Source organism: Lynx canadensis, chromosome C1, assembly GCF_007474595.2.
Source record: "Lynx canadensis isolate LIC74 chromosome C1, mLynCan4.pri.v2, whole genome shotgun sequence".
Taxonomy (NCBI): domain Eukaryota; kingdom Metazoa; phylum Chordata; class Mammalia; order Carnivora; family Felidae; genus Lynx; species Lynx canadensis.
The window spans coordinates 93876393-93903600 of NC_044310.1; the positions used below are offsets into that span (position 1 = coordinate 93876393).

Below are 27208 nucleotides of genomic sequence, written 5' to 3' on the forward strand. Positions count from 1 at the left end.
GTTTGAGAGGGAGAGACAGACGGACAGACGGAGCATGAGATGGAGAGGGGCAGAGAGAGGGGGAGACACAGAATCTGAAGCAGGCTCCAGGCTCCAAGCTGTCAGCACAGAGCCTGAGGTGAGACTTGAATTCGAGAACTTTGAGATCATGACCTGAGCTGAAGTCGGATGCCCACCCTACTGGTTCACCCAGGCGCCCCCGATTCCATTTTGAAGGAGCTTCCTTTTATTCATTTTCATGTTGGGGAAAGATTAGGCTTCCCCCTCAGCTCTCTTGAGGCCCCTTTCGCCAGCCACTGAGGACTTCTCAAAGTTTACAAAGAAAGGGACTGGTGGAGACTGCAACCAGCTACAAGCCTGAGGGCGCAGGGCTTGGGCCTCAAGAAGACCATTTGGTTCAGCCCACAGGAGGGACACGGTTTATGGCCCTCTGTCCAGAAGATTCTTTCTTATCTTTGCCTCTAACTACTTGGAAGTCCTTGTTGCCCCATGGACCACAAGGACATTTGTTTCATTTAAATATTAGTGCACTGTGGGTGCCACTTGGGTGGCTCAGTCGGTTAAGCATCGACTGCTGCTCAGGTCACGATCTGGCGGTTGGTGAGTTCGAGCCCCGCGTCGGGCTCTGTGCTGATAGGATGGAGCCTGGAGCCTGCTTCGGATTCTGTGTCTCCCTCTCTCTCTCTGCACTTTTCCCACTCACGCTCTGTCTCTCTCAAAAGTAAAAAAAAAAAAACAAAAAAACATAAAAAAAGAAAATATGAGTGCACCTTGGAGGAAAAGCCTTAGTGTTGCCCTCAGAAGGGATCAGAGTGACCACAGCACCTCCTCTTGTATGAGGCAAGAGAAAACTCCTGGACAAAGTAAGGGAACCTTTACTTTGGGGCTGAAGACTTGTGAGGAGGACTAAGTGGGTCTAAACAGAGAGAAACACTGATGAGTAAGAAGCCGTGGGCACAGTTCTGACAGAGACAAGGCGTGGAGGAGCCTGTGAAATTCTGTCACAAAACTAAGCCCTGAAGACTAAGTAAACAAACATGTTGAATGGCGGCTTGACATTTTCTTGTCATTTTGCATTTTGCTCTGTTGGCATTTCTCATGGAATTAGCAGCAAAGTTACCTTGCCTATGTTCTCTGACAAGTAGCACAGCACAGTGGTTCATAGCGCAGACTGTGCGAGTTTGAACGCTGGTCAGGCTACTTACTAGCTAGGGACTTTGGGCAAGCTACCAAACTTCAGTAACGACCTGTGTCCCCATCTGTAAAATGGCAATGATAATAATAGTACCTGCCTTTTAGGGCTGGTGTTTATTTATGTTTATTTATGTATTTTTGAGGGGGTGAGGGGCAGAGAGAGAGGGAGAGAGAGAATCCCAAGCAGGTTCCACACTGTTAGCACAGAGCCTGACACGGGGCTCAAACCCATGAACCATGAGATCATGACCTGAGCCAAAACCAAGTCGGACGCTTAACCGACTGAGTCACCCAGGCACCCCACTCTTTTGTTCCTTTATAAAAACATCTCGGACAGTCAGCACCGGGATCCCCTGCCCAGTGCCTGCCCCTCTTGTAACCGGCTCACTAGGCCAACGTTCCCTGGAGGCATCTCCTGGATGTTCCCCAGAATTGGAACGTGGTAGGAAGAAATTGCAGTTTGTCCAGATCGTGTTCTGTTAATATTACAAAGTTCAGAGGCACAGGTGTATGGAGGCAGAGCTCAGTAACAGCTCCGTTTGGGAACATAGATACGCAAATCTTATCTAAGTGCCTCTTAATACCTTGCTTAAACACATGAGTCACTGTTTTAAAGCCAAATGAATGTTTGCTCAATATGGGCTATGATCTTAATACTGTGCTACTCAATCTCTTTTTTTCCTAGAGCATAAGGAGGGTGGGCTCTGAATTCCATCCTGGCTCTTCTCAAATTGGGTTCAGATTAAACCTGCCAAAGCATGTGTGTGCCTGGTACTGGGCAGATATCACCATAGCTGGTGGCTGCCCCCCAGGGGCGGGCAGTACTGGGAAATGTCATTTGCCCATAAACTTGCAGTTCCCAAGCTTCCCAAAGGAAGATGTCAAAATGCTGAGTCCTGGAGACTAACCCCAACCTTTGGAGGAAATCAATTAGTCGTATAATGAAGTTGTGATTGTCCTTCCAGGGGATAGAGAGGCTAGTTTCCATTAGGAAAAGCTGCAGTCAAGCTAGGGTATGATCTTAAGGTTAAAACAACGACGAAGAGGGGCGCCTGGGTGGCTCGGTTAGTTGGGCATCCGACTTCAGCTCAGGTCATGATCTCACAGCTCGTGAGTTCGAGTCCCGCGTCGGGCTCTGTGCTGACACTGGGGGCCTGGAGCCTGCTTCGGATTCTGTGTCTCCCTCTCTCTCTGCTCCTCCCCCGCTTGTGCTCTGTCTCTCTCTCTCAAAAATAAATAAACATTTAAAAAAATTTTAAAAACAAATAACAAAGACTAGCAAGATAGGAGGGGGCTGGAAACGGGTTGTGTGTGGCTGTGCCTGCTCCTGCATCTGTCCAGAATTAGGTTTCTTTTTTTAAAATTTTTTTTTTCAACGTTTATTTATTTTTGGGACAGAGAGAGACAGAGCATGAACGGGGGAGGGGCAGAGAGAGAGGGAGACACAGAATCGGAAACAGGCTCCAGGCTCTGAGCCATCAGCCCAGAACCCGACGCGGGGCTCGAACTCACGGACCGCGAGATCGTGACCTGGCTGAAGTCGGACGCTTAACCGACTGCGCCACCCAGGCGCCCCCAGAATTAGGTTTCAAAGGGGGCACTATTGCCCCCGTGGAAACCTCCATCATCAGCGTGGCAAAACAGGAAGAGGAACACGAAGATGGGGTGACAGTGGAACAGAGAGAGGAGACCCCTCTAAGGGGCTGTAATTTCTGCTCACTTCCACGCCAACAGCTGGACCCACATCTGGATGCTAGAAAGCCCTGCAGGTGAGCAGACGTGCTCGGTGCCCCGAGGCCCGAGCCAGAAGGCAAACACATGTCCTGCCTGTGCTCCCCAGTCCCCCAGCTGGGGCCCAGCTGGGAAAGGGAGGGACAGGGATCTGACCCACCAAATGGGATGCTCCGTGTCTGGAGGGAGTGTTAGGGAGTCAGGCAACAGAAAAATGGGGTCCGGCCCTCGGCTAGGGGTCCCCTACTCCGGAACGTGCTGGGGGCAGGTATTTTAGTGAGTAGCGCCTTGGGCAGGCAGCCCACACTTGCTCCCGGGTGCACCCCTCAAACATTTGAGAGCCCACTGTGCCAGATGGATCATGTTAGTGTCCAAGAAGGGACACTGAGGAGAGACCCAGGTGCAGGCGCAGTGAGGCAGGGTCAGAGGGAAGACCTCGGGAGTGTTCTTAGGGGGAACTAAGCCCTGAGGAGGACACGGTCCCTGCCAGGCAGTCAGGCCCTGCTGGAAGCCGAGCTATCCAACCAGCCTGATGGCAGGGCCCAGGCGGTGGACGGATCGGGACGGCAGGGCGGCCCACAGACAGCGAAGCTTCTTGTACTCCCGCTTTTATGTAATTTGGCCTTAATAAAGTACCTGGGGAATTGCCCTCGACAGGCCCCCTGGGAAAAGAACTATTGGGGAAAGAAATAAGGTTCCGCAAGGAAATTGTGCGGCCCTACATTTAGCCCTTGCCACCCCCTGTAAAGACTCTTCTACCTAAAGGAAGGAGAGCTTCATATATTTCTCAGCCAAGGAAGGAACAAATGGATCTGAAAGCCCCACTCCGGCAACAAAGGAGTGCACCTATGGGCACAAGTTACTCCAACCCCTGGGCCCCCTTGGCCCCCAGGAGGCATTCCAGATGATGATTGAACCTACTCGGTTAAAGTACAGAATGGTTCATTAGTTCCTAGGTGCATCGTCTCTCTGAGAATGTATGAGGCGTGGGTTCCTAAGGCCCTCTTGGCCCCCTCCTGGCACCTCGGACCGAGGCGAACACTTTTGCTCCTCAAGCCACAAGTGGTTCAGGGAAACAACTAAGAGGTCATGTCCCTGCAGCTGTTCCACTTGAGGTGTTGGGAGATAGATGACCTTCATGAAAACGGCAAAGCAAATGCTTTCTAGATTATAGATAAACGTAGATACATAATGAAAACAATGTAAGAAATGAATCAATAAGCAAAGGGCAGGAGGAGACGTTGTGAGAAAATAACCATGTTATTCCTTAAAGGGTGATTACACATAGGAACATTTTTAGAATTAGGTAATGCTAGAAAACATAGACGATGCATGCTATAAGGAAATTGCTAGCAAATATAATGCCACGTTTGCCACAATAAAGCAGCCAGTTCAACACACTGCTGTTGCCTGTGTCCATTTTTATTTTTGTTTTATTTATTTATTTTTCACTTTTTCGCCGACACCGTCCATCCTTCGGGAACCCCTGGACCTCTGGAGCTGGACTACGGCAAGGCCCCAGCTGGAGAAGGTTCTGGCTCCCTGCTGCAGTCCTGTGTGGACAAGATGGGCCCCCCGGCCCCTAACTGGCAAGGGGCTGCTGTGAAATTACTCAGTGGTGCCCTATCAGTGGTTTGCTCTCAGGATATTCATTTTCTCCCTCTCTGTAGGGCCCTTGGGTGCCTCTGTGCATTGGAAAGCCTGCCTATGGTCACCATGCCCCTGGACGGCCTCCGCCCTCCTAGGAGACCCGGGCTGGCAGGGACATGCGGAGACAGCCTGATGGCAAAGTGGGTAGGCCAGCAGGGGCTTTGCTGGCTTTCCCTGGAGATGCCCTGAGCCCTTGGGCAGCTGAGGACAATCAGAGTGGGGTCCCCAGCCTCTCCTGCCCTCCTTCCCAGCCACTTCCCTCCCCTTCTCCCACCTGCTTTCTTGCCTCTACGAGGTGCTCTGTCCTCTCCCTGCCCTTCCAGCTGGTGGTCTGATCCCTCCTGGTGGCACTAGGGCCAGGCTGCAGATTCTCAGTTCAGCTACCTGAGGGGTCAGGCAGCTCCCAGGGTCTGTTTCCATACGTGATGTGGGGGGACAATAATTCTCGCTGCCTCACAGGGTTGTCACGAAGAGTACCTTCCATGGTGGTGGCCAGCATCTGGTGGGTACCGAGTGTCCTGTGCCCCATCCCAGAGCCTCTGGATGGGAATTGCCAGAGAGGGGGCCTGGAAAGCCGGGGTTTTTGCAGCATCGAGAATGCTTGGAAAGGGATTAAGCAAGGAGACCCCAGCGACTCACTCTTCTTGGACTCTGCCCACTGCTTGCTAGCTGAATGACCTCAGGGAACCAGCTTCTCTACCCTCAGTTTCCTCCTGGGTAAAACAGCGTCCCCGCTAGAACTTACTTTGCAGGGTTGCTGTGGGGACCTAGCACATAGTGGATGCACGGTCAGTATGAACTGTGATTACGGCATGGGCTTGTGGACAGAAAGTGCTCCGTCGGCTGGGATGCATTTCTCTTCTGTTTATGTAACGTGGGTTCTTCCCCCTTCAGGAGAGATGGTGTCTGCCCCGATCAGTCCCCAAAGGGCAAGTATGGAAACTGGACCGAGAACTTGGGGTGGAATGAAACAGCTGTGCCCACTCCTGCCTCTGACAGATCATGAAATGGGCCAGGTGGGAGTGAGGCCGACACATCCCCCCAAACCGGCAGGAAGCAGGCCAGACCCCCCCCCCACCCCCCTTTACTCATGCCCCTCCATCACCCTGCCTCCCAATCCACAATTACGGTCTTACAAAAAAAAAAAAAAAAATCTAAACACCACCCCAACTACACCCACCCAGGACTTCACTGCACACTGCAGACCTCTTCGTTCTGCAAACCACCCCATGGAGCCAGTCTGTTCAGTTCAAGGTGAAGATTTTGACTCAGGCTATTTATAATTCCCGAGATGGAGCGGGTGTCAGTTTCAAAGCCGTCAGGCCAGATGCCGGGCTTGGAAGTTGAGAGGGAGACAAGCGTTATTATAAATTAATGTTGCCAGTGATGAATATTTGATATTTTTAACACACATTCACCTCAGAGGGAAAAATTCCTCTTTAATTAACGTGGCTGGATGTTGGGCGGTCCTCCCGTGGTCGAGGAGGGCTTGCAGAAAAATCTTTGGGCGTAGCTTCGGGCAAAGATCTGGCAGAAGAGAAAGTCATCCTGAAAAAAAAGTGACACCTACAAAGACTTCCTTGTAGACCTGCCCCTTTAGGCTGAGACTGTCAGGGTCGGCAGCCGGCACTTCCTTCCCTCTGCCCACCCTTTCCTCTGTGCCTCCGGCTCCAGTTCTGGGCTGGTCCAGGCTGGAGAAAACACTGGCTCATACTAGAGACCAACACAGAGGGGCTCGCTTGCGGACCTGTCTTCCTTTGTCTGCATGGTGTTGAAACAGGCCTTACCCTTATTTGATAATCGATATATTTCCCCCCAAAGCAGCATATTCCATGTCTCTTGGAAAATGGAAAGTTCTGGAACCTCTGGATTGGGTTCCCAGTTGACAGTAGTTTAGGCATACCCGAGCCCACCACTCGTCGGGGCCTCCACCTGCCTCTGGGGCTTGCATCAGGCCTGCAAATACTTTGTTTGGCCTGCACAGCGTTAGCATGCATCATGCTTAACAAAGTTTTTGGAAAGGAATGAAATTCCTTGTGTGTTTTGATATTTACTTTAAAAATTAGACTCTGAAACAATCTTCAGTGCCACACAAGCTCCTGTTATGTTACACGCCTAACCCGCAGGGTGGTAAAAACGGAGAATATTGGGGCGCCTGGGTGGCTCAGTCGGTTGAGCATCCGACTTCGGCTCAGGTCATGATCTCGCGATCTGTGAGTTCGAGCCCCGCGTCGGGCTCTGGGCTGACAGCTTAGAGCCTGGAGCCTGCTTCTGATTCTGTGTCTCCCTCTCTCTCTGCCCCTAACCCACTCGCATTCTGTCTCTGTCTCTCTCAAAAATAAATAAACATTAAAAAAAATAAATAAAAAAAAACAACCGGAGCTTATTTGGTAGAATCTCCAGCAGATGAGTTTTTTGCACCGTCTCCCATACTCTTCTGAGTTACCCGCCTGGCCCATCGGTGTCTGAGACCGACCCCTTGCTGGTGTCGCTGAACCTCAGGTTTCTCGTCTGTTAAATGAGGCCCAAGCAGGGTGGAGTAGAAGGCTCTTGGGTTTTGGAATCAAAGCGGTTCTGGATTAAAATCCTGGCAACACCACTCTGACGCAGGAGCTGGGTGAGCGACTTAATCCCTTTAAGCTCCATTTCTCTTCTTTGTGAAATATGGGTAACACTACCGACTCTGAATACTTTTGGTGGTGTTAGAGGAGAAGAGAATAATACTAAGAGCTGGCATTTCCTGAGTGCCTGCTGTCTACCAGGCACTTCTCGGGGCCTCAGTGGTCATCACAAAAACCCTACGAGGTGGGAGATGTTTACCGATGAGGACCGTGAGGTTGGTGATCACAAAACAAAGGTGAAGCAGGGGCGCCTGGCATACGGTGGGCAGAAAGGACTGAGGGCCACGTTCTCCAGTTCTGAAAACCCTGTGGCTCAGGCCTCACATTCTTCCCTTTCTACAAGGATGCAGGGCCTTGTGGAACCATGCCAGGAAGGGGCTGGTTTTCCAGATGCTCAAAGAGAGGACGTGACAGGTAAAGTTGTCCATCTCACATACGATGAGTTTTAATGTTTATTCATTTTGAAGGAGAGAGAGAGAGAGAGCAGAGCGCCAGCGGGGGGGGGGGGGTGGGGCAGAGAGAGAGAGAGGGAGACACAGAATCTGAAGGGGCTCCAGGCTCTGAGCTGTCAGCACAGAGTCCGATGCAGGGCTTGAACTCACAAACTGACAGATCATGACCTGAGCTGAAGTCAGTCACTTAACTGACTGAGCCACCCAGGCGCTCCTCATCCGGTGAGTTTTAAAGAGATGTATATAGGGGCGCCTGGGTGGCGCAGTCGGTTAAGCGTCCGACTTCAGCCAGGTCACGATCTCGCGGTCTGTGAGTTCGAGCCCCGCGTCAGGCTCTGGGCTGATGGCTCGGAGCCTGGAGCCTGTTTCCGATTCTGTGTCTCCCTCTCTCTCTGCCCCTCCCCCGTTCATGCTCTGTCTCTCGCTGTCCCAAAAATAAATAAACGTTGAAAAAAAAAATTAAAAAAAAAAAAAAAAAAAAAAAAAAAGATGTATATATCACATTTTATGTTTGGTTCACAAGAGTGTATTTCTTTTTACTTATAAGTAAATTTTGTTTTAATTTATTTTTTACAATGTTTATTTATTTTGGGAGAGAGCTAGCATGCAAGTGGGGAAGGGGGAGAGAGAGAGAGGAAGAAAGAGAGAGAGAGAGAGAGAGAGAGAGAGAGAGAATCCCAAGCAGGCTCCATGCTCGGCACGGAGCCTGGCACAGGGCCTGAGCTCGTGACCTTGAGATCATGACCTGAGCCTATATCAAGAGTCAGACGCTTAACTGACTGAGCCACCCAGGTGCCCTGTGAATTTTATGTGTAAGCTGATCCCTCATTCGCGGTTTGATCTGCATTTTCCTAACGATCCGTGATGTTGAACATGTTTTCATATGCTTGTTGGCTAATGTACATCTTCTTAAAATTTGTTAAATATTCATTTATTTTGAGAGAGGGAAAGGGAGCAGGGGAGGGGCATAGGGAGAGGGAGAGAGAGAATCCCAACCAGGCTCTGTATGTCAGCACAGAGCCCAACGTGGCGTGGAAACTCACAAGCCATGAGATCACGACCTGAGCCAAAATCAAGAGTTGGATGTTCAACCAGCTGAGACACCCAGACGCCCCTAGTACATCTTCTTTGAGGAAATGTCTGTGTGAGTCCTTTGCCCTTTTTGTAATTGGGTTACTTGTTTTGTGTGTGTGTTGTTGCATTGTAGGAATTCTTTGTTATATATTCTGGTTATGAACCCCTTATCAGATATTTGATTTGCAAGTATTTTTCCCCATCCCAGAAGTTGCATTTACCACTCTGCTTGTAGTGTCCTTGGATGGGCAAAAGTGTTCAGTTTTGATGTAGTCTAATGTATCTATTTCCCTTCTTTTGTTGCCTATGCTTTTGGTGTCGTCTACAAGCAATCATTGCCAAATCCAAGGTCATGAAGTTTTTGAAGTTGAAATTTTGGACCAAGTCCTCCTTCCCAACTATTTAGAGATTCCTTAAAACTGTATTTATGAAGCAAAACATTCTCAAGATTCATGACACTGTGATTCTGTTTCATTGTCCTGCAGTGGCCTCGTGTCCCCATGTCCATCTTCAATGTCCCGTTTGAGCACCACCTTGCCCGGTCATGATACGTAGGCCCCATGTGGAAGGCAGGCAGAGTTGGAAGAGGCCTGATTTCTACCAGAGGATCTTTTTGTTTTTTTGAGGTTATTTATTTATTTTGAGAAGGAGAGAGAGAGAGAGAGAGAGAGAGAGAGAGAGAGAGAGAGACGATGCTCATGAGGGAGGGGCCCAGAGAGAGGGAAAGAGAGAATCCCAAACAGGCCCCTTGCTGCCAGCACGGAGCTCGACTTGGGGCTCGAACCCATGAGCTACCATGAGATCATGACCTGAGCCATACCAGAGAATCTTCCTATCCCATCCTTCCTCTTTCCTGTTCTACTTTCTTCCTTTTTTCACCTTCCCGGAAGGGGATTTAGGGCCAGCTGGCCCCCACTTGTCTGTAGCCTCAGCTGAATGGCTTCCCCTGGCACATGGCCCCGGGCTGCCCGAGTCTCGGGCTCTGTTGCTGTTCGGTTTCCATCCTCTTCCTCAGGACACACTGGACGGCATGTATCAAATCCATAAATACGGAATTTCTTTGAAGAAGTACTTGTGTTACCTCGATCTTTAAAATCCCTTCATTCGGAAATAATTTCAAACACCCAGAAACTGTGCAAGGAAGTCCTGCACACCTTTACCCAGACACCACATACGTTGACAGCTCGCCACCTTTGCTTTCTTCTCTTCTCCCTCTCTGCATGTTTTCTGGTCTCTTAGAAACCCTGTTAGAACTTGGGAGGCACACTACTCCTTTACTTCAGTGTGTCCAACAATCAAGGGCATTTTCTTATCATTGCTAAAATACGAATCAGTACGAATATCAAAGCTGTGAACTTGGTGAAACTGACATCACTACAATACTATCGCTTGAAATTTTGACCCCGTCCTCCTCCCTAACTGTCTAGTGATGCCTTAAATCTGTTTGTGTAAAGCAAAACGTGATCTCAAGATGCGTGACACAGTGATCTAGAGACCGGATTTGGCCAAGTGCCCAGAGTCCTTCATCAGTGCTGTGGACATTTGCCTCGACTCCTCCCTCCTTCTCCTCGTCCCCTTCCGGAGCTGGATGGGCTTCCCCAGGGCAGTTTGCCGTGACTAGTAATGTGCTCTGCTGTCGGCAGGGCAGGACCCCCACCCTGCCCTTCTCCCAAGAGGACCTGGCAATTCCATGATGCGCTGGACAGATGGTTCCAGGCCTTAAGGTGCTTACTGCACAACAAATAGAGGTGCACCTTTTGGAGGCTGGGAGCGGTTCTCCCCACAAAGTTCTGCTGACAGACTGGTGGACAGGCCAGTATATCACTCACAGAGGTCACCTGGGGCAAGAAGGGAGAGGCGTAGGGAGTTTTACAAATGTTCAGGGTAGGCTTCTGATGCTTTTTCTTGTTTTTTAATGTCTATTTATTTATTTAGAGCTTGAGCAGGAGAGGGGCAGAGAGAGAGAGAGAGAGAGAGAGAGAGAGAGAGAAGCCCAAGCAGGCTCCAAGCTGTCTGCACAGAGCCCAAGCTGGGACTCAATCCCATGATCCCATGAGAGATCATGACCTGAGCTGAAATCAGGAGTCGGCTGCTTAACCGACTGAGCCACCCATGTGTCACCCCCACCTTTTTTTTTTTTTCTGATGCATTTTCCAGGTCTCTGCCCTCTCAAGGTCTTTCCTGGGTGAGCCTTTGCTGTTCCTCTGTCCTGTGTGAAGGACCCCAGGACTTCTTCATCTTCAGCCTGAGGCTTGTCAAGTGTGGGCACAAAGTGGCCGTCTTTGCCGATGTTTGGAATTTTGGTGCTGTGAGAGCCATGTGGTCAGGCTGAGAGGATGTGTGGTCAAGAGTCAAACAGACCCAAGTTTGGATCCCAGATCCCTTGTTAATAGCTGAGTGACTTTGGAAGATCGGTCGAGCTTTCTAAGCTCCTGTTTATTCATCTGTGAAATGGGTGGATGTATTTTAAATTAAAAACTTTTTTTGATGTTTATTTATTTTTGAGAGAGAGACAGAGCACGAGCCAGGGAGGAGCAGAGAGAGGGAGACACAGAATCCGAAGCAGCTGAAGGCTCTGAGCTGTCAGCACAGAGCTCGACAGGGGCTCAAGCCCACGAATGGTGAGATCAATGACCTGAGCCCAAGTCAGATGCCTCATTGACTGAGCCACCCAGGCGCCCCTGACTTACGCTTTTAAAAAACTCTCTCGGGGCGCCTGGGTGGCGCAGTCGGTTAAGCATCTGACTTCGGCCAGGTCACGATCTCGCGGTCCGGGAGTTCGAGCCCCGCGTCGGGCTCTGGGCTGATGGCTCAGAGCCTGGAGCTTGTTTCCGATTCTGTGTCTCCCTCTCTCTCTGCCCTTCCCCCGTTCATGCTCTGTCTCTCTCTGTCCCAAAAATAAATAAACGTTGAAAAAAAATTTTTTTTTAATTCTCTCATTTTCTCCTTTCTCTTTTCCTCAGGAAAAGAAGCGACGTCACTACCTTTTTTTTTTTTTTGCCTCAAGGAAGATGTGGGCAGGGCAGAGAGCCAAGGCAACGTGTAGGATTTCCAGGTCAGGATGCTGTTGCCTGAAGCCTAAGCCCGTAAGAGAACTCAGGGTTCCTCAGAGGTTGTAGAAGGTAGAGGCAAGGGAGACAGGTGGGTCGTCAGTGGCAGGGACCTGGGGCCTGCTTTCTAGTGGTGGCCAGGGGGCGTGGCAAGACCAGAGAGGAGTCAATGTGTGGCCTCTCTCGGGGAGTATGACCCAGGTAGCTTCCAGAAGAGTGGTTTGGCCCAGGTGAGGCATGGAGGCAACAGGGCCCCAGGCAGGGGCAAGGAAACATCACCCGGCTTACCCCAAAGCTTGGTCTGCTGGAGAGTCATGTGTGCTGAAGCATATCTGTGGGGCACTATGCAAAAATGACCAAGATTAACTTGCCCCCAGCCTGGAGGGTCAATGCCGAAATTCAATTGATTTCTTGAACAGGAGGTGAACAGATGCTTTGTACAGACCTGAGGTTCAGACCAGCAACATGAGCTTGTAAATCCCACATATCACCAAGGCTGGGGAATGACGTGGAACATTCAAGGTCACGCAATTGCAGTCATTTACGACTCGTATTTATAGAGGTCCTAACACATGGTAGCACTGGACTGTCCTTTGATCCTCACATGAGCATCTCAGTGTCAGAAGAGGAAACTGAGGCATCAAGAAATGAAGGAACTTGCTCAAGGCCACAGGACCATGTGACAGACCCAGGACTGAAGCCCAGGATGGTCACACATGCACTTTCCAGAAGCCATGCTCCCGTGTCAACTGGCACCTTGCAGTGGGAGATGTGTGTCCCTTTGGATTTCCTCCTACACCGCTTATCACAGAAGGGATCAGATCCGTCCCCACCCGACTGCGGGCTCCCCAGGCGTGGAGATGACACCAGCTCCATATCTCAGTGGCCATGGTTCACACATAGAACTTCTCAAGTTATGAGTTGAACTGACTTTGTTGCTGCTGATGTCTGAGTAGAGATCACATGGTGGGCACCCAGGACAGGTTGTCCCAAGTCCCTGATTTTGTTTAGCCACTTTTGTTGGTTAGTTGCCAGGCACAAAGAATGTAGACCAAGGTGGAGGGTGCCTGGGTGGCTCAGTCAGTGAAGCAACCGACTCTTGATTTTGGCTCATGTCATGATCTCATGGTTTGTGAGTTCAAGCCCCATGTCAGGTCTGTACGGATGCACAGTGTGGACCCTACTTGGGATTCTCTCTCTCTGTCCCTCCCCTATGTGTGCTCTCTCTCTCTCAAAATTAATAAGAAACTTAGAAAAAAATCTAGATGAAGGGGAGTTGTCCCCACCTGGTACTGGGTAGCCAGTGATGAAATCTTATCATGGTTTTTCTAAAAGCTTTTTGCAATTCTTGGCCTGCACCCATGGATAAGCAGTTCTAACGCTCTGTGCCATCTGGGGCAACGTTCCTGATAGAGTGCACTTGAATGCTGTTAGAATGATCTCAATCTCGTGAGTAAACACGAAGCAGCCGGTGCTAAGGGGTCTTTAGTTTTTGGCTTTGAGGGTCACCTTCCGATGGGAGGGATGTTCCCAGGCTCATTGTCCAGGACTGTTTGCCTCTGGGTCGGGCTGGGCCCCTGGTGACGTGGAGCAGAGTTGCTACAATGCTCCCACTTGGTGGTGTTGACCCTGGAGGGTCCCAGCCACGGAGGATGGGCACAGGCATGGCCGTCCCAAGGGGTATCCGGCGGTCAGCAGGAGTGAGCTAGGAGCAGAGCCGGTCCAGACAGGATATTGCAAATTCATGAAATTGCCATAGAATGCCGGGCCCTGTGGGACATTATGTAGGGTGTCAGACCAGGGATCTGTGGCAGTTCAAGCAAGTCCCTCAACCTCTCTGAGTCTCTGTCTCCTCATCTGTAGCTCATAATAAAGATGTGACCTGTGGTGCCTCCAGAAGGGTAGGAAGACCATTCATTAACTCATTTGCTTAACCAAACGTTTAGTGAGCCTCTTCTCTGCCTCATGCTCCGTGCTGGGGTGAGGGAGGAAAGACCACTCGGAGGCAGGGCCACTGGGGCAGGACATACGGCCCCGGCCTGGCAGGGCAAATGTCTTCAGGGAAGAAACAGGAAACATGGGGTACTGTTGAGCGGTGTTTTTTTTTCTCTCTGCTTCCCTGGCTTTTGGAATGGGAGGGTGGGAGGGTGCCACGAAGATGTGCTCCTGGCCGTGTCCTGGGGCACCGGGGGCAGCAGTGTCCTGGCCTTCTGAGCAGGATGGCTGGGTGTGGCATCTCATGGGAGGGATCACATCTGGCTGTCTTCCTAAGTCCTTCCATAAAGCACTCAGGTCCCCCGTCGATGGGCCTCCTGAGGCCCTCACGTCAAATGCAGGAAACTTCCAGGCCTGTCTCTCTCAGCGTGCCCCTGTGTCCAGGGCCCACGACATGCCCGCCTCTTTGGATACCCAGCCTGCCCTCTCTAGTCCACCCCCACCAGTCCTGCCTTGCTACCCTGATGTCTGTCCTGAAGGCTGTCGGTGGCCGGCCCCATGCTCTCCTGCCAACCGTGGCCCCAAAGCCCCTGCCTTATTCTGACTTGATCCTGACTTTCCAGTTTATAGCCTCCCCTCGTCCCAAGGTGTGGTCTTCTCTACTGCTTCTGTGGCTGAGTCTTTGTTTTCCTTTTGGCCCTCATTCTCTCTCAGGGGCCCTCCACTCATCACACAGCCCCACATGTGTGTTTCGGGGAAGCTCTTCCTAGACCTTTGCGTGGACAAAGGTGCCGGCTCTCGGCCTAACCTGTTGCCTAAACCTGACCATCACGCCACATTTTCTGCCCTCCGTGTGTGCACGGCACACGCCTGCCTCCCCTGCTCACCCTCGCCAGCCCTCCGTTGCTCAGGGGATCCGGCACCTATCCCGCCCTTCCCAACACCCTTCCAGCATGGAACCGGGAGCCACGGCCCTGACGGTGCAGGAGTGTTGGGCCTGCCGTCTCTCTTAGACCAGGGTGGCCAACTGAAGGAGCATCCCTGCCTGGGCAGTGCGCTGAATGCTCCCTGGAACGCGGGGCTGGGAGGCCTGAGCCGGAGGATCCCGGGCAGAGCAGGCTGCTGGCTGTCTGTGAAGTCAGGCCCAGGCAGGAGAGGCAGCTCGGACAGGGGGAGGGGGGCTGCTGCGAAGAGACCTCTTTACAGCCCGCAAGGTGGAAGGCGACACAGGTTTCCGGGGGTGGCCCTGCCTGGGTTCGCTCGAGAAGTCCCTTGTGGAAGGGGAAATCAGGTCAGGGAGGCCTCTGGGACATTCCCCAGCACATGTACACTTCCACTTTGAAGTCCCTGCGGTGGTGGAATTCGTGGCCCTTATCGGAGTGGGTGTTAGGCACTCTGGGTCCTGTCTTAATGTGTTTGGGGAACAGCCCGAAGTCAGGGGGTTATCTCCGCAGCCTGGGCCTCCAGCCGGAGGGGACGGGGCTCTCTCTCTATAAAGGCTGTGGGAACGGGCACCGGCTCGAGCAGTGCCCAACCCACCATCCAGGATGAAGTGTCTCGTGGTGCTACTTGCAGTCCTGGCTCTCTCCCAGGGCAGTGAGATCACCAGGTGGGTGTCAGGCCCCAGGGGGACGTGGGGGGAAGGGCGTCAGGTGTATCTGCTCCGGGTGGGTCTCTCCTGGGCTTCCCCTCCTTGCCCTGGGGAATCTTCTGAGGAAATGCTGCAGGTTCCCAGGAGAAGCGCTACACTGGTCTTGCCTTTGCATCTGGGATCCTTTCCTCTGAGTGAGCCCCGCCACTGCAGGGTGCGGTGGCCAAGGACCGGGGCTCAGAGGGGACAGCCTGCGGGATTAAGGGGATGGTTTCTGGAGTCAAATTGCCTGTGAGTTGATCCCCAGCTCCGTCAGTAACCTGACTCTCTGCGTCCCATTTCCTCTCCTGCTATAAAACGAGGGTAACAGAAAGCATCTATCTCACAGGGTTGGCACGCGGACTATATGAGCTGGTGTTTGTAAAATGCTTTGAACGGTGTCTGGCGCGTGATGAGAGCTATGTATGCATTTCTTTTTTTTTTTTTAATTTTTTTTAACGTTTATTTATTTTTGAGACAGAGAGAGACAGAGCATGAATGGGGGAGGGTCAGAGAGAGGCAGACATAGAATCCGAAGCAGGCTCCAGGCTCCGAGCCATCAGCCCAGAGCCCGACGCGGGGCTCGAGCTCACGGATCGCGAGATCATGACCTGAGCCGAAGTCGGACGCTTAACCGACTGAGTCACCCAGGCACCCCTATGTATGCATTTCTTAAACGAAATAAAGTTCTCTCTGTGGAGGAAGTTCCCAAATTCTCCTCCAAAAATTATAACTGATATTTCTTTTTTTTCAGACTTTTTTTGAAACGATTTTTTATTTTTTTTATATTTTTTAAAAATATATATATTTTTTTTTTTTAAATTTTTTTTTTTCAACGTTTATTTATTTTTGGGACAGAGAGAGACAGAGCATGAACGGGGGAGGAGCAGAGAGAGAGGGAGACACAGAATCGGAAACAGGCTCCAGGGTCTGAGCCATCAGCCCAGAGCCTGACGCGGGGCTCGAACTCACGGACCGCGAGATCGTGACCTGGCTGAAGTCGGACGCTTAACCGACTGCGCCACCCAGGCGCCCCAAAAATATATATATTTTTAAACGTTTATTTATTTTTGAGACAGAGAGAGACAGAGCATGAACGGGGGAGGGGCAGAGAGAGAGGGAGACACAGAATCGGAAGCAGGCTCCAGGCTCCGAGCCATCAGCCCAGAGCCCGACACGGGGCTCGAACTCACAGATCGCGAGATCGTGACCTGAGCCGAAGTCGGACGCTTAACCGACTGAGCCACTCAAGCGCCCCTGAAACGATTTTTTAAAAGTAATCTCGACACCCAATGGGGGGCTCAAACTCACGACCCTGAGACCAAGAGTCACACGCTCTCCTGACTGAGCCTGCCAGGTGCCCCATAACTGATATTTCTTGAGCTGCTTGCTACCAGGTGCCAGAAACTTGGTTGGATATTTACCTCTGCTACCTCGAATCCTCCTGGATTAGGTAGATAGTATTATTTGCATTTTACAGATGAGGAAGCTGTTGTTCAGGGAGGACCCCTGAGCTACTCAAGACTGTGAGGCTCATAAGGGAGGAGCTAGGACTTGGTCCCAAGCAGACTTGCACTCTTACCACAAAATCATGCTATCTCTGGTTTGAGCCTTATCCCAGGTTTGAGCCCTGTCGAGCCCTGGGACTGCGGGAACCTGGACCCATCCCTGGGAAGCTGGATCCCTAAAAAGGGGTCAGGGTGGCTTTGACCAGTGGAGCTCCTCATGGTCCTTGAAAGTGAGGCTCTTTAGAGTGCCAGACATTTGTGGGGGGCGGGGGCTCTCAGTGCAAAAACTAGGGGCAGCGCTGGGGGAGTGGGGGTTTCCACGGTGAGCTTCCTGGTCTCTGTGTGGGGCAGTGGGCTGCAGGCGTCCCTCAGAGGGAGGCTCTCTGGGACCTCGTGCTGGACACAAGAGCTCAGTGGAGACATCGGGACACAGGAAAGGGCAGCTGTGGGCTTGGTCTTGGGAGCTCAGACTAGCTTCCTTCCTTTTGGGCTTACGTCCTTTTCTATCATCAGAGACAAAGGCTGAGAAACAATCTCGAGGACCTTTTATTTCTGTTGGGTGGAATTCACACCTGAGGGCTGGGGAAGAGAGGCACCAGAGGAGAGACCATAATTCACACACAGGCCTGTTCCATATGGGATCCGCCTGGGATGTGAACAACACGAGAGAACCCATTTTTTGTTTTATTTGACTGCTGCCATTTTATTACCCTCAAAGCACTTTCATGGCTGTGGTCGCCACTCGTCCTTCAGAGGATGAGGCTCACAGAGGAGGACCGCATGGCCCTTAGAACTGAGGGACCCCGGGATCATCTGGCTCCATTCCTTCACACTACTGGAGGGGGGACCTGGGAGCCAGAGAGGTGAAGCTATGGTTGGCCAAAGGCAGGGCTGGAGAGTGGCTGGAGAGAGGAAGGAGGTCACCCCTTATGCTGAGACCGAGCTGAGACTCAGAGGGTTTTGGGGAGCGACCCAAAGTACCACAGCCTGTAAAGCTGGGTCTAGAACCCTCCTTCATGTTTCCCCTCCAGACTCTCTTCTGTTGGTTTGCTTCCATCATCCAACCCCTAAAACTCTAGAAGCTCCCTTGAGGTCCACGCTCTGTACTGAGACCCTTCAAAGACTTTCCACACACTTCAGGCCACCCAGAGAGCCAGTCACAGGGGTCACAAGGGCGGAGCACTCTCACGGAATTTAGCAGAGTGTGGGGGACATCATTTCCTCTCTAGACAGCATGTCCCGGCGGGGGGCAGAGACTACCCCTGTGCCCCATACAGTGTCTGACACATGGTAGGTAGTAAGACTTTGGAGACTGAATGGATGATATTGGGTCTCTCAAATCTTGGAGTTACAGTATTCACTAGCAAGCTATGAAATACATTCACTAAGTCTCTGGCAGCATTAAAAAAGAGAAAGGAACAGGGAATATCAGAGTGCGTTGTATTTAGTAAGGGTAGGCGCTGATTTGTGAACTGATGTAGAATACAATTTTTACTTTGAATTATGATATAAAAAAAGAAAGTGGGGGAGTAGCTTACGGAACCCAGAGCCTCTGGGCACCCTCTGGGAGGTCAGGCAGCCCTGGGAAGATGCCCCCCGGCATCATGAATTCTCCCCCGTCTCCTCAGGGTTCCTCTGCGCAAGGGCAAATCGCTGAGGAAGGCCTTGAAAGAGCACGGGCTGCTGGAAGACTTTCTGAAGGAACACCCATATGGCATCAGAAAGAAGTACTCCAACTTAGACAAGGTGTCCAACGAGCCCTTGGCCAACTTCTTGGACGTAAGTGGCTCTGCCCACCTTCCGGTAATGCTTCTCACAGAGTGTGATGGACGCCCCCTCCCGGACCCGGCCTGTTTCCCACTTCAAGGAATCATGGAGCCCTGTGGGCTATGGAGGCCATGTCCTTGCCCCTCAGTCAGCTCTGCGGTGGGCCAGCGGACCCGGCAAAGGCAGGGCTCTGAATGTCACCCCCGGAAGGGTCTGAGTTCAGGCAACCTGCAGAAAACATCCCTTGGGGGACCATAATCTGCTCCCAGGTGCACCCCCATGCTTTAGGAAACCCATGACTTCATCCGGGCTGGGCAGGGATGGGGTACTGGTACCCATGTGCCACCGCCTAGGACGTGACAGGTACGCCCCTTGTGCCCTCTTCCTTTCTGGAGCCTGTCTCTTCCTCATCTGTCATCTGTCACTGCAGTAAACAGCCTTTTGTTTCCAGTGCTCTCATTTCCTTATCTAGGTCATGCTGGCACCCCCCCCCCCCCCCCGTGCACCGGCCCTAGTTCTGACTCATGGGGAGGCTGGCAAGGTGGCATGGCAGGGGTAGCTTGGGCTGGGACTTGGGGGTCCGTACCTCGCTGGTGCCCCATCTTTATGTCCCTGCCCCTGGCAGGAGGGCCCAGTCTTCCTGCCAAGAAGGGCCCACATTTTGATCTAATGTCTGGGGCTTGTGGCAGGGGCCAGGCTATCGCGGCTCGGGTAGGAGCCAGCGTGGCGGCTGGAGGTGAAGAACCCTCCCCAAGGACCCTCATTCCCCCTTCCCCCCTTTTCTCGATGCCAAACATCGACGCTCACCCCTATGCTGTGCTCCCCACCCCTGACCCCGTGCTGTCTGTCCCCAGTGTCAGTACTTTGGGAAGATCTACATTGGGACCCCGCCCCAGGAATTCACCGTGGTGTTTGACACCGGCTCCTCGGACCTCTGGGTGCCCTCTGTCGACTGCAAGAGTTACGCCTGCAGTGAGTGACCTCCCTTTCTAGCCCGCCTCTCCAGGCTCGGACCCCAGGGCCCCTCTGCCAGCCATGGTCAAGGTGCTGGGCAGGGGGAACGTGGGTGCAGGAGAGCTTGCTCTGACGTTCCCAGCCTCCCGGTTGCGCCCCATCTCCTGGTTCAGCCCTTCCAACCGGGCCATGGATTGGGAAGGTGTGCAAATCACGGGTCTAATGTGTAAAGCACCAGCTGGAAATTAGGGAGGCTTAGGCTATTTATTTACTTATTTATTTAGTCTCCATCAGGAGCCAAGGCAAGCTGCTGACCCTTCTGGGTCCTCGGTTTTCCTTTCTATAAAATGGGGCTATTATATGCCGGTGGGTGCCTGGAGAATGAAGTGAGAGGGTCTTACTGTTGATGATGAGTAAACAGCTAATACATGCTATTAATTTATTCCTCCAACAATCCTGGGAGATTGGTGCCCTCTCTACCTCCATTTACCAGAGGAGGAAACCAAATTTCAGAGAAGAAAAGAGTCTTGCCTAAGATGGCAAAGCTGGAAAAAGTCAAATGTCCATGGAAACCGCAGGGATGGCTTTTTGCTTTCCTGTTTCGTTTGGAAGCTACACAGGTAGCACTGGGGGTCAGAGAGGTGGGTCGAGCACCAAAGAATAATTTTCTTTACTAAACTGTGTGGGATCCAGAGAGAATGGGTGCTTGTTTTCAGCAGAGAGAATGGTTAGTATTTAGACCATATTCTTACAGGGCCTGGTGAGGGTCTCAGCCCTGGCTGACACCGTCCACTGGTGAGAAGATTCTGTGGGCCTCGCTAACCCTGGGTCTGTTTCAGAAATCCATCATCGCTTTGACCCATCCAAGTCCTCCACCTTCCAGAACCTGAACGAGCCCCTGTCCATCCAGTACGGCACCGGCAGCATGCAGGGCTTTCTGGGTCTCGACACCGTCACTGTGAGTGGGGCTTTGGGTCAGCAGGCACTCACCTTTCCTCCCCAACCAGCCGCTTCACCACCTAGACGCCCAGGCTCTGGTGAGCTGTCCCTCCAGCTGCGGCTGAGAGGCCCTTTGGATCCTGTCCTCCCCCCCACCAACCGGCGGCCTGGTGGGGATTTAAAATCTGAGAGGGATTTTAGCCAGCAGCTGCTGTGGCTCGACCTTCCCTCCTCCCTCCTCTCCTTCCCATGCCAACCCCCAGAGTCCTCTTGAGAGGCTTCTCCATGCCTACTTTCCATCTTCCCAATCTTCTTCATCTATGCTTGCCATAATTGGTCCAGGATCCCCAGCCTGTGCCAGCACTGAGCTCTCTTCAGTGTCGCCTGTGTGATCTCACTGGAAATGTCGTTCTTAGGAAGGTGCTATTATCCCCTTGTTCAGAGGAGGAAGCGGAAGCTCAGAGGAGTCAGTAACTTGCCCGAAGTCACACAGCTGGGAGCTGAGTGTCAGAACCCCGCCTCCCAATCTTTGAGCGGTGCCCTTGGCTTGGCCTCCCTCAGTCGCCCTGGAGGACGAATCCCCTGCCCAGGTGTCATGGAACAGCATACTCTTTCACGTCAGAGAGCACCTGTGCCCTGTGGACAAGGGTTCCCCTGTCTGTTGCCACTTTTTGGCTTGTAAAGTACTCGACACAGGGGTGGGCACACAGTAAGGGCACAATACACATTAACTTCCTTGTCTCTTTCCTCACCCACTATCCAAGATTAAGCAGCATCCCTCCATGATTTTCACCTCAATCTTCCTTGAGTCCTTTCTGGGTCTGGCTGAAGGCTCTTTTGCTTTGAGCCAAAAGGGAGACACGGCTCTTCTCCATTGACAGTCCTGTCCTCAGCCTCTCTCATAGGCAGGACAGGTGCCCACGCAGCTCAGGCCTCCCCAAGAGTCAGCAGCACCAGGCGGCAGGGGCCCAGAGCCTCTTCCTCGGTCCCCGGCTTCATTGGACCAATTCCCTCAAAACCACAGCGCAGAGCTGGGAAAGGAGGGCTTTTCTTTGCTCGAGTAACTACATTACCTGGAGGAGGGAGGGCGAGCCCCAAGGCTGATCCTGATACCCACTTGCCCTGGGATCTTCCTGCCTCTGGCTGAGGGGCCCTTGGTGGAGGTCACTCTGCCTCTCTTACAGGTCTCCTCCATCGTGGACCCCCAGCAGACTGTGGGCCTGAGCACCCAGGAACCTGGCAACGTCTTTACCTACTCTGAGTTCGATGGGATCCTGGGGCTGGCCTACCCCTCTCTGGCCTCTGAGTACTCAGTGCCCGTGTTTGACAATATGATGCAGAAGCACCTGGTGGCCAAAGACCTGTTCTCTGTTTACTTGGACAGGTAGGAGCTGTCCCCAGGCAGGGTCAGACGTCCACAGCCCAGCAAGGTCTCTTGGCTGAGGAATGTCCACCCCTCTGGGACACGGCAACTCAAGGGTGGTGTCCAGAATCCAAGAAAACCTCTCCTTGTTTCCAGGCAGACCCAACTTCTTGTCCCAAAGTCCCCCACATAGCCATTGATACAGACAGAGTCCATTGGACCAACATTTGACTTTGATTTCTGGCATTTAAAAAATGAAGCCTGACCCCATCTCTGCATGGGGGCATTTTTTCTTTTTAACATTTATTTATTTTTGAGACAGAGAGAGACAGAGCATGAGTTGGGGAGGGGAAGAGAGAGAGAGGGACACACAGAATCTGAAGCAGGCTCTAGGCTCTGAGCTGTCAGCACAGAGCCTGACACAGGGCTCGAGCTCACAAAGTGTGAGATCATGACCTGAGCCGAAGTTGGACGTTTAACTGACTGAGCCACCCAGGCACCCCTGCATGGGGGCATTTAACATCTTTTTTCCAAAGTAACCAGGACTCCATAATCATTGTGGGTGTCACTGAGATTCATAGACTTCTATTTATTTTTATTTTATTAAAAATTGTTTTTAATGTTTATTTTATTTTTGAGAGAGAGACAGATAGAGCACAAGTGGAAGAGGGGCAGAGAGAGAGGGAGACACAGGATCCAAAGCAGGCTGCGGGCTCTAAGCTGTCAGCACAGAGCCTGACGTCGGGCTTGAACCCATGAACGATGAGATCGTGACCTGAGTTGAAGTTGGATGCTCAACCAACTGAGCCACCCAGGCGTCCCCACAGACTTTTAGAGTAGGCTCCAAAGGAGTCCAGTCTTCTCCTTTCACTATGAAGGAAACTGAGGCCTGGGAGGGACGATCACCCCAGGAACTGGTGGCTAAGTCATACCTGTGTCTCCGTTTCTGTCAAAAATAAATAAACATTAAAAAAAAAAGTAGCAGAGGGGGAATTCAGTGACACTGCAGTGTGCCCATGTTTCCTGGCTGAGAGAAGAGCCCCGGAGTATGTGGGACCTTGTTGAAGACTCTCTCTTCTACTTGTAGCCAAAGGTCTGGGGGCAGGGGGTGGGCACAGGGGGACCCCTGAGGGTGACCTGAGCAGAGCCCAGTGGTCATGTGACCTGTGTGGTGGTCATTTCCTGACCTCCCCTCGGGAGGCAGGTGCTGCCTCAGCCCGGGGGGCTACAGAGCTCAGAGAGAGGATGCTGCAGCTGTTATCAGGGAAAAGCCCCGAAGAGCGGGGAGGCCGGGAGAAAGCATCTGAAGCCTTCGGGGTGGAGGTGGGAGTCGAGGGCAGGGTGGACAGGAGGGCCAGGTCTCAGTGGCATGTGCCCCTGGGAGGATTGCGGCGGCCCGTCACCAATTTCCTTGGTTTCAGGAATGGCCCGGGGAGCATGCTCACGCTGGGAGCCATTGACCCCTCCTACTACACAGGCTCCCTGCACTGGGTGCCCGTGACCGTGCAGGAGTACTGGCAGTTCACCGTGGACAGGTGAGTGAACGGCAGCCCTGGGCCCCAGCCACGGGGTGGTTCCGGGTGTGGGGACGGGAGGGCCTGGGGATCAGCCCGGGAGGTTCTGAGAAGGCCTGCACACCGTAGCTTGTAAGATCATCGCAACAGATTCTGAATTAGACGCTGCCAAGGCCAATGACCTTTGCCGATGAGCACGCTGGACATTCACCGATGCTTCATTCTTAAAAGTGCTGCACTAACTGAGCACTTACTACCTGCTAGGCATTGGGATGAGTGATAATAGGACCGTCTCGTTTATTCCTGGCGAAAACCCTATGAGGTGGTGCCATTAGTAATCCTCATTTTATAATTTACTGACCTCAAGTCTGAACCTCGTGACCATCCCTTGAGGAAGTCAAGGAAGGAGGGGTTGTGACTCCACTCTGTGGATGAGAAGCCGGAGTTCAGGAAGGCTGGGTGACTTGTACAAGATTTGCAGCAGGTGGATGGTGGGGAGAAAATTTGAAACCAGATCTTTAGGTGACTTGTGCAGTACTCATTCCACCCCGACTCCAAAGTCTTGCCATGTGATTTTACAATTTTTTGACGTTTCTGTCCCACAGAAGGTGGGGAAGCCTTGATTTAGCTAATGACTTGGGAGAAAATGGTTTCAGGTCTTTTCTATGAGCTCTGGAAGTGGTGCTTGGGCTTGCCCCCTGCCCGAGGATCCTGGCAGGGGAGGGAGGGTTGGATGCTGGACGTGCTGTGAGGCTGTCCTGTTTCCGCTCTGCAGGGTTACGGTCAATGGCGTGGTGGTGGCCTGCGATGGTGGCTGCCAGGCCATCCTGGACACAGGCACCTCCATGCTGGTTGGGCCTAGCAGCGACATCCTCAACATCCAGACGGCCATTGGAGCCACCCAGGATGAGTTTGGCCAGGTGAGGCCAGGCCCATTTCCCCCGAGGGGCTGGGATTTCTCCGAACACCTTCACAATGGCCTTCCAGCTCCGCCCACCACTGCCGTTGAGGCTCTCACGTCTCATGCAGCTGCAGCGGCCCAGGTCTGGCCTCTGGTCTCCAGGAGGGCCGTGCATCCCCGAGCTCTGCTGCACCTCCTTGTTCCTTCACCACCCCACGGGTCTCCCTGCTTCCTCCCTGACAGCTAAGAGCTCCCAGTGTCCTGGTTGAGACTGGAGGGGAAACACTGAGGCCAGTCCCTCTGTCTCAAGCTGGGGTCTGTCCCTGCACTGACTGACAGCAGGTCCTTGTCATTGTGACTCTTGAGGCCTGAGAAAGAATCTCCCTAGAGTCCTCTGGGTGGGCAAGCCTCTCCCCACCGCTTGGCTCCAGTGCAGAAGAAGGGGCTGTGCCTGGGCCCTCCTCTGCCTCTTTCAGCCAGATCACATCCCTTGCCCATCTAAGAGGACCTCCTTCTGGTCTTTAGTTTGACATCAACTGCGGGCAACTGAACAGCATGCCTATGGTGGTCTTTGAGATCAACGGCAGGAAGTACCCACTGCCCCCCTCTGCCTACACCAGCCAGGTATGAGTCTCAGGAGAGGAAGCCTGGGTTCACCTGGCACCCCTTCTCTCTCCTGGCAAGTCAGCGAACTTCTTTGGTGGCGTGGCCCAGATGGGGAGTGTGGGAGGTACATGTAGATCAACCGGCCTTTCTGAGTGGGGCCCTGTTGTCCTTGGGCCTCACGTGTGGTTGTTATGGCCTCATCCTGGGAGACATGGGGTGGAGAGAGCCCAGCGGCTTGAGGGAGGGTGGGGTAGGCAGGACCACAGCTCCCCGTGGGAACCTCCATCCACTGTTCTAGCTTCTAAGCCCAGGGCTCTGGAGCTTTGTCCAGGATTTTTGTGGATGGCCTGGGCTTTGTGGGGACCCAGCCCTTATCCCCCCCCTGACCCACTGTCCTCAGCTTTGGCCTGGCCTTGAGTATATACAACTGGTAAGGCCATGGGGCCCCCCGGCCTGGTCTGGCTGGTCCTCAAGGCAGTAGGTGCTAAGAGGAGGGCTGGAGGCTAGAGAGGACAAGTGAGGAGGAGCAGGGTCAGGGGACCATCCCAAGTGATCTTGCATTACATCACTTGATTTTCTGAGTATCGGTTTTTTCACCTTGTTGAGCGAGATGAGTCTGATACTTGTCTGCTTACCTCGGAGGGTGATTTCAAGGATGACAGGAAATAATAACTGAGAGAGTAATTGTGGGGTGTGGTGGGGGAGGCTTGCCATCGGATGTGGTGACTGTGGTTGGGACCAGCTTCATCTTGGCCTTGCCTTTCCCAGGATCTGGGCTTCTGCGCCAGCGGTTTCCAGGGTGAGGGCGACGACCCGCTGTGGATCCTGGGAGATGTCTTCATCCGGGAGTATTACAGTGTCTTTGACAGGATCAACAACCGCGTGGGGCTGGCCAAGGCCATCTGATTGCACCGCCGACCGTGGAACACGCATGCACTCCCTAAGCGCACATGCATGTGCACACACACACACGCACACATATGGACCAGGTTTTCTGGCAGATGGTTCTCAATAAACACCATATCGCTGCAAAGTGTGGCTTCTGTGGGGCCAAAGCCCTGCGCCCTTGTGGGGGTGGGGAGTGACCGTCATGTGGTACGTCTGGCAGCATTGGGGCTTCGTGACGGGGGGAGGGTTCAGGACCTTGTTGGTGGGTGGAGACTTTCACAAGGGAATTGGCCACTTCAAGCTTAGGCCAGGTAAAACCAAGGCACGTCTTGCCTCTCTGTTCTCTCACTCTAGATCTTTCTGGGGAAAGGGTACAGTAGGGGAGACCTTTGCAGGATGAGGCTGGTCCCTGAGGAGCAAGGGGTGTGGGGCTGAGGAGAGAAAAGCTCTAAGTCCATTAAAAAAAGGGCCTTGGGGTATTTTGAAGAAGACAGTGGGGTAGACAGAAGGCACGTGGGAAGCTCTGAAGGTCCTGAGGTTGCCATTAACCTTGGGGAAGAACCACAGCTGAGAGTCCCATCCTCAGTCTTAGAGGCTCTGAACCTGACCCACCAGCACGTGGAGAGTGGCTCCATCCCTGGGACAGACCCACATTCAAGGGCTCTCAGAGGCTGCCAGTCAAAGCTCACGCCAGTGCTCAGTGCTGACCGCTAGAGCTGAGTGAAGACCCCCTAGTGCTCAGCCAAGACCTCAGCAGTCGGTGGCCAGACCACTCCTGCTCCCAGGTTCCTGAAGCTTCTTTCTGGAAACAGAGAGGCCGCATGGAAAATAGAGATACCAGAGGGTTAGAACAAAGGGATCCAGGTGGATTTAAGTGGTTTTCTCACTTATGCTACCTTGAGACCATATGGGGGTCAGGCAGACAAGCTTCCTGGGGGGATTTCAGTGCTCAGAGCCCCTTGACGGGCCCCCTGCAACAGTGCTCTGCTGATCTGCACACGTTTGCTCCCTCGACCCTCCTTCCTTTTTCTTTGGGCCCCTTGTCTTGGCAGCCTCCCAACAGGAGGCAGTATAATTGATCAGGCTTCTGTTTTCTAAACCACAGCCAGTCTGGCCCCCCATTTTGGGACTGGGCTTCAAGTCACACCTGTAAGTAGCTGAACTCTCAGAAGGCGTGGAAAGGGAGCTGGGGCCGGGTTAGCATCTAGGTCCCACCCCCGCCCCTCCTAATCCTGACCACACTTGCCCTGCAGACAGCTGAGGAGCAAGTGAGTCGCACAGCAGTCTCGGAGAGCTTGATGCCTCGGATTTGGCCAGGACGCTTCACAAAGGACAAAGGAGACTGTGCTTTAGGAAGAGGAGTGGGGAGAGGGGCTTGGCAGACCAGATCCTGTTAACAGGCTCCCCCGGGGCCATCTCTTGGGGTCTTTC

At 52.7% G+C, this 27208-nt stretch overlaps 1 protein-coding gene across 1 annotated transcript; it reads left to right on the forward strand.

Moving 5' to 3' along the window:
- Positions 1-15214: 15214 nt before the first annotated feature.
- Positions 15215-25922, forward strand: LOC115521841 (chymosin-like). The gene is made up of 9 exons (XM_030327311.1): positions 15215-15316; positions 18474-18624; positions 19467-19584; positions 20406-20524; positions 21690-21889; positions 23290-23403; positions 24158-24302; positions 24809-24907; positions 25658-25922. The coding sequence occupies exons 1-9, from the start codon at positions 15255-15257 to the stop codon at positions 25793-25795; spliced, it is 1146 nt and encodes a 381-aa protein (XP_030183171.1). The 5' UTR covers positions 15215-15254; the 3' UTR covers positions 25796-25922.
- The last annotated feature ends 1286 nt before the right edge of the window (positions 25923-27208 follow it).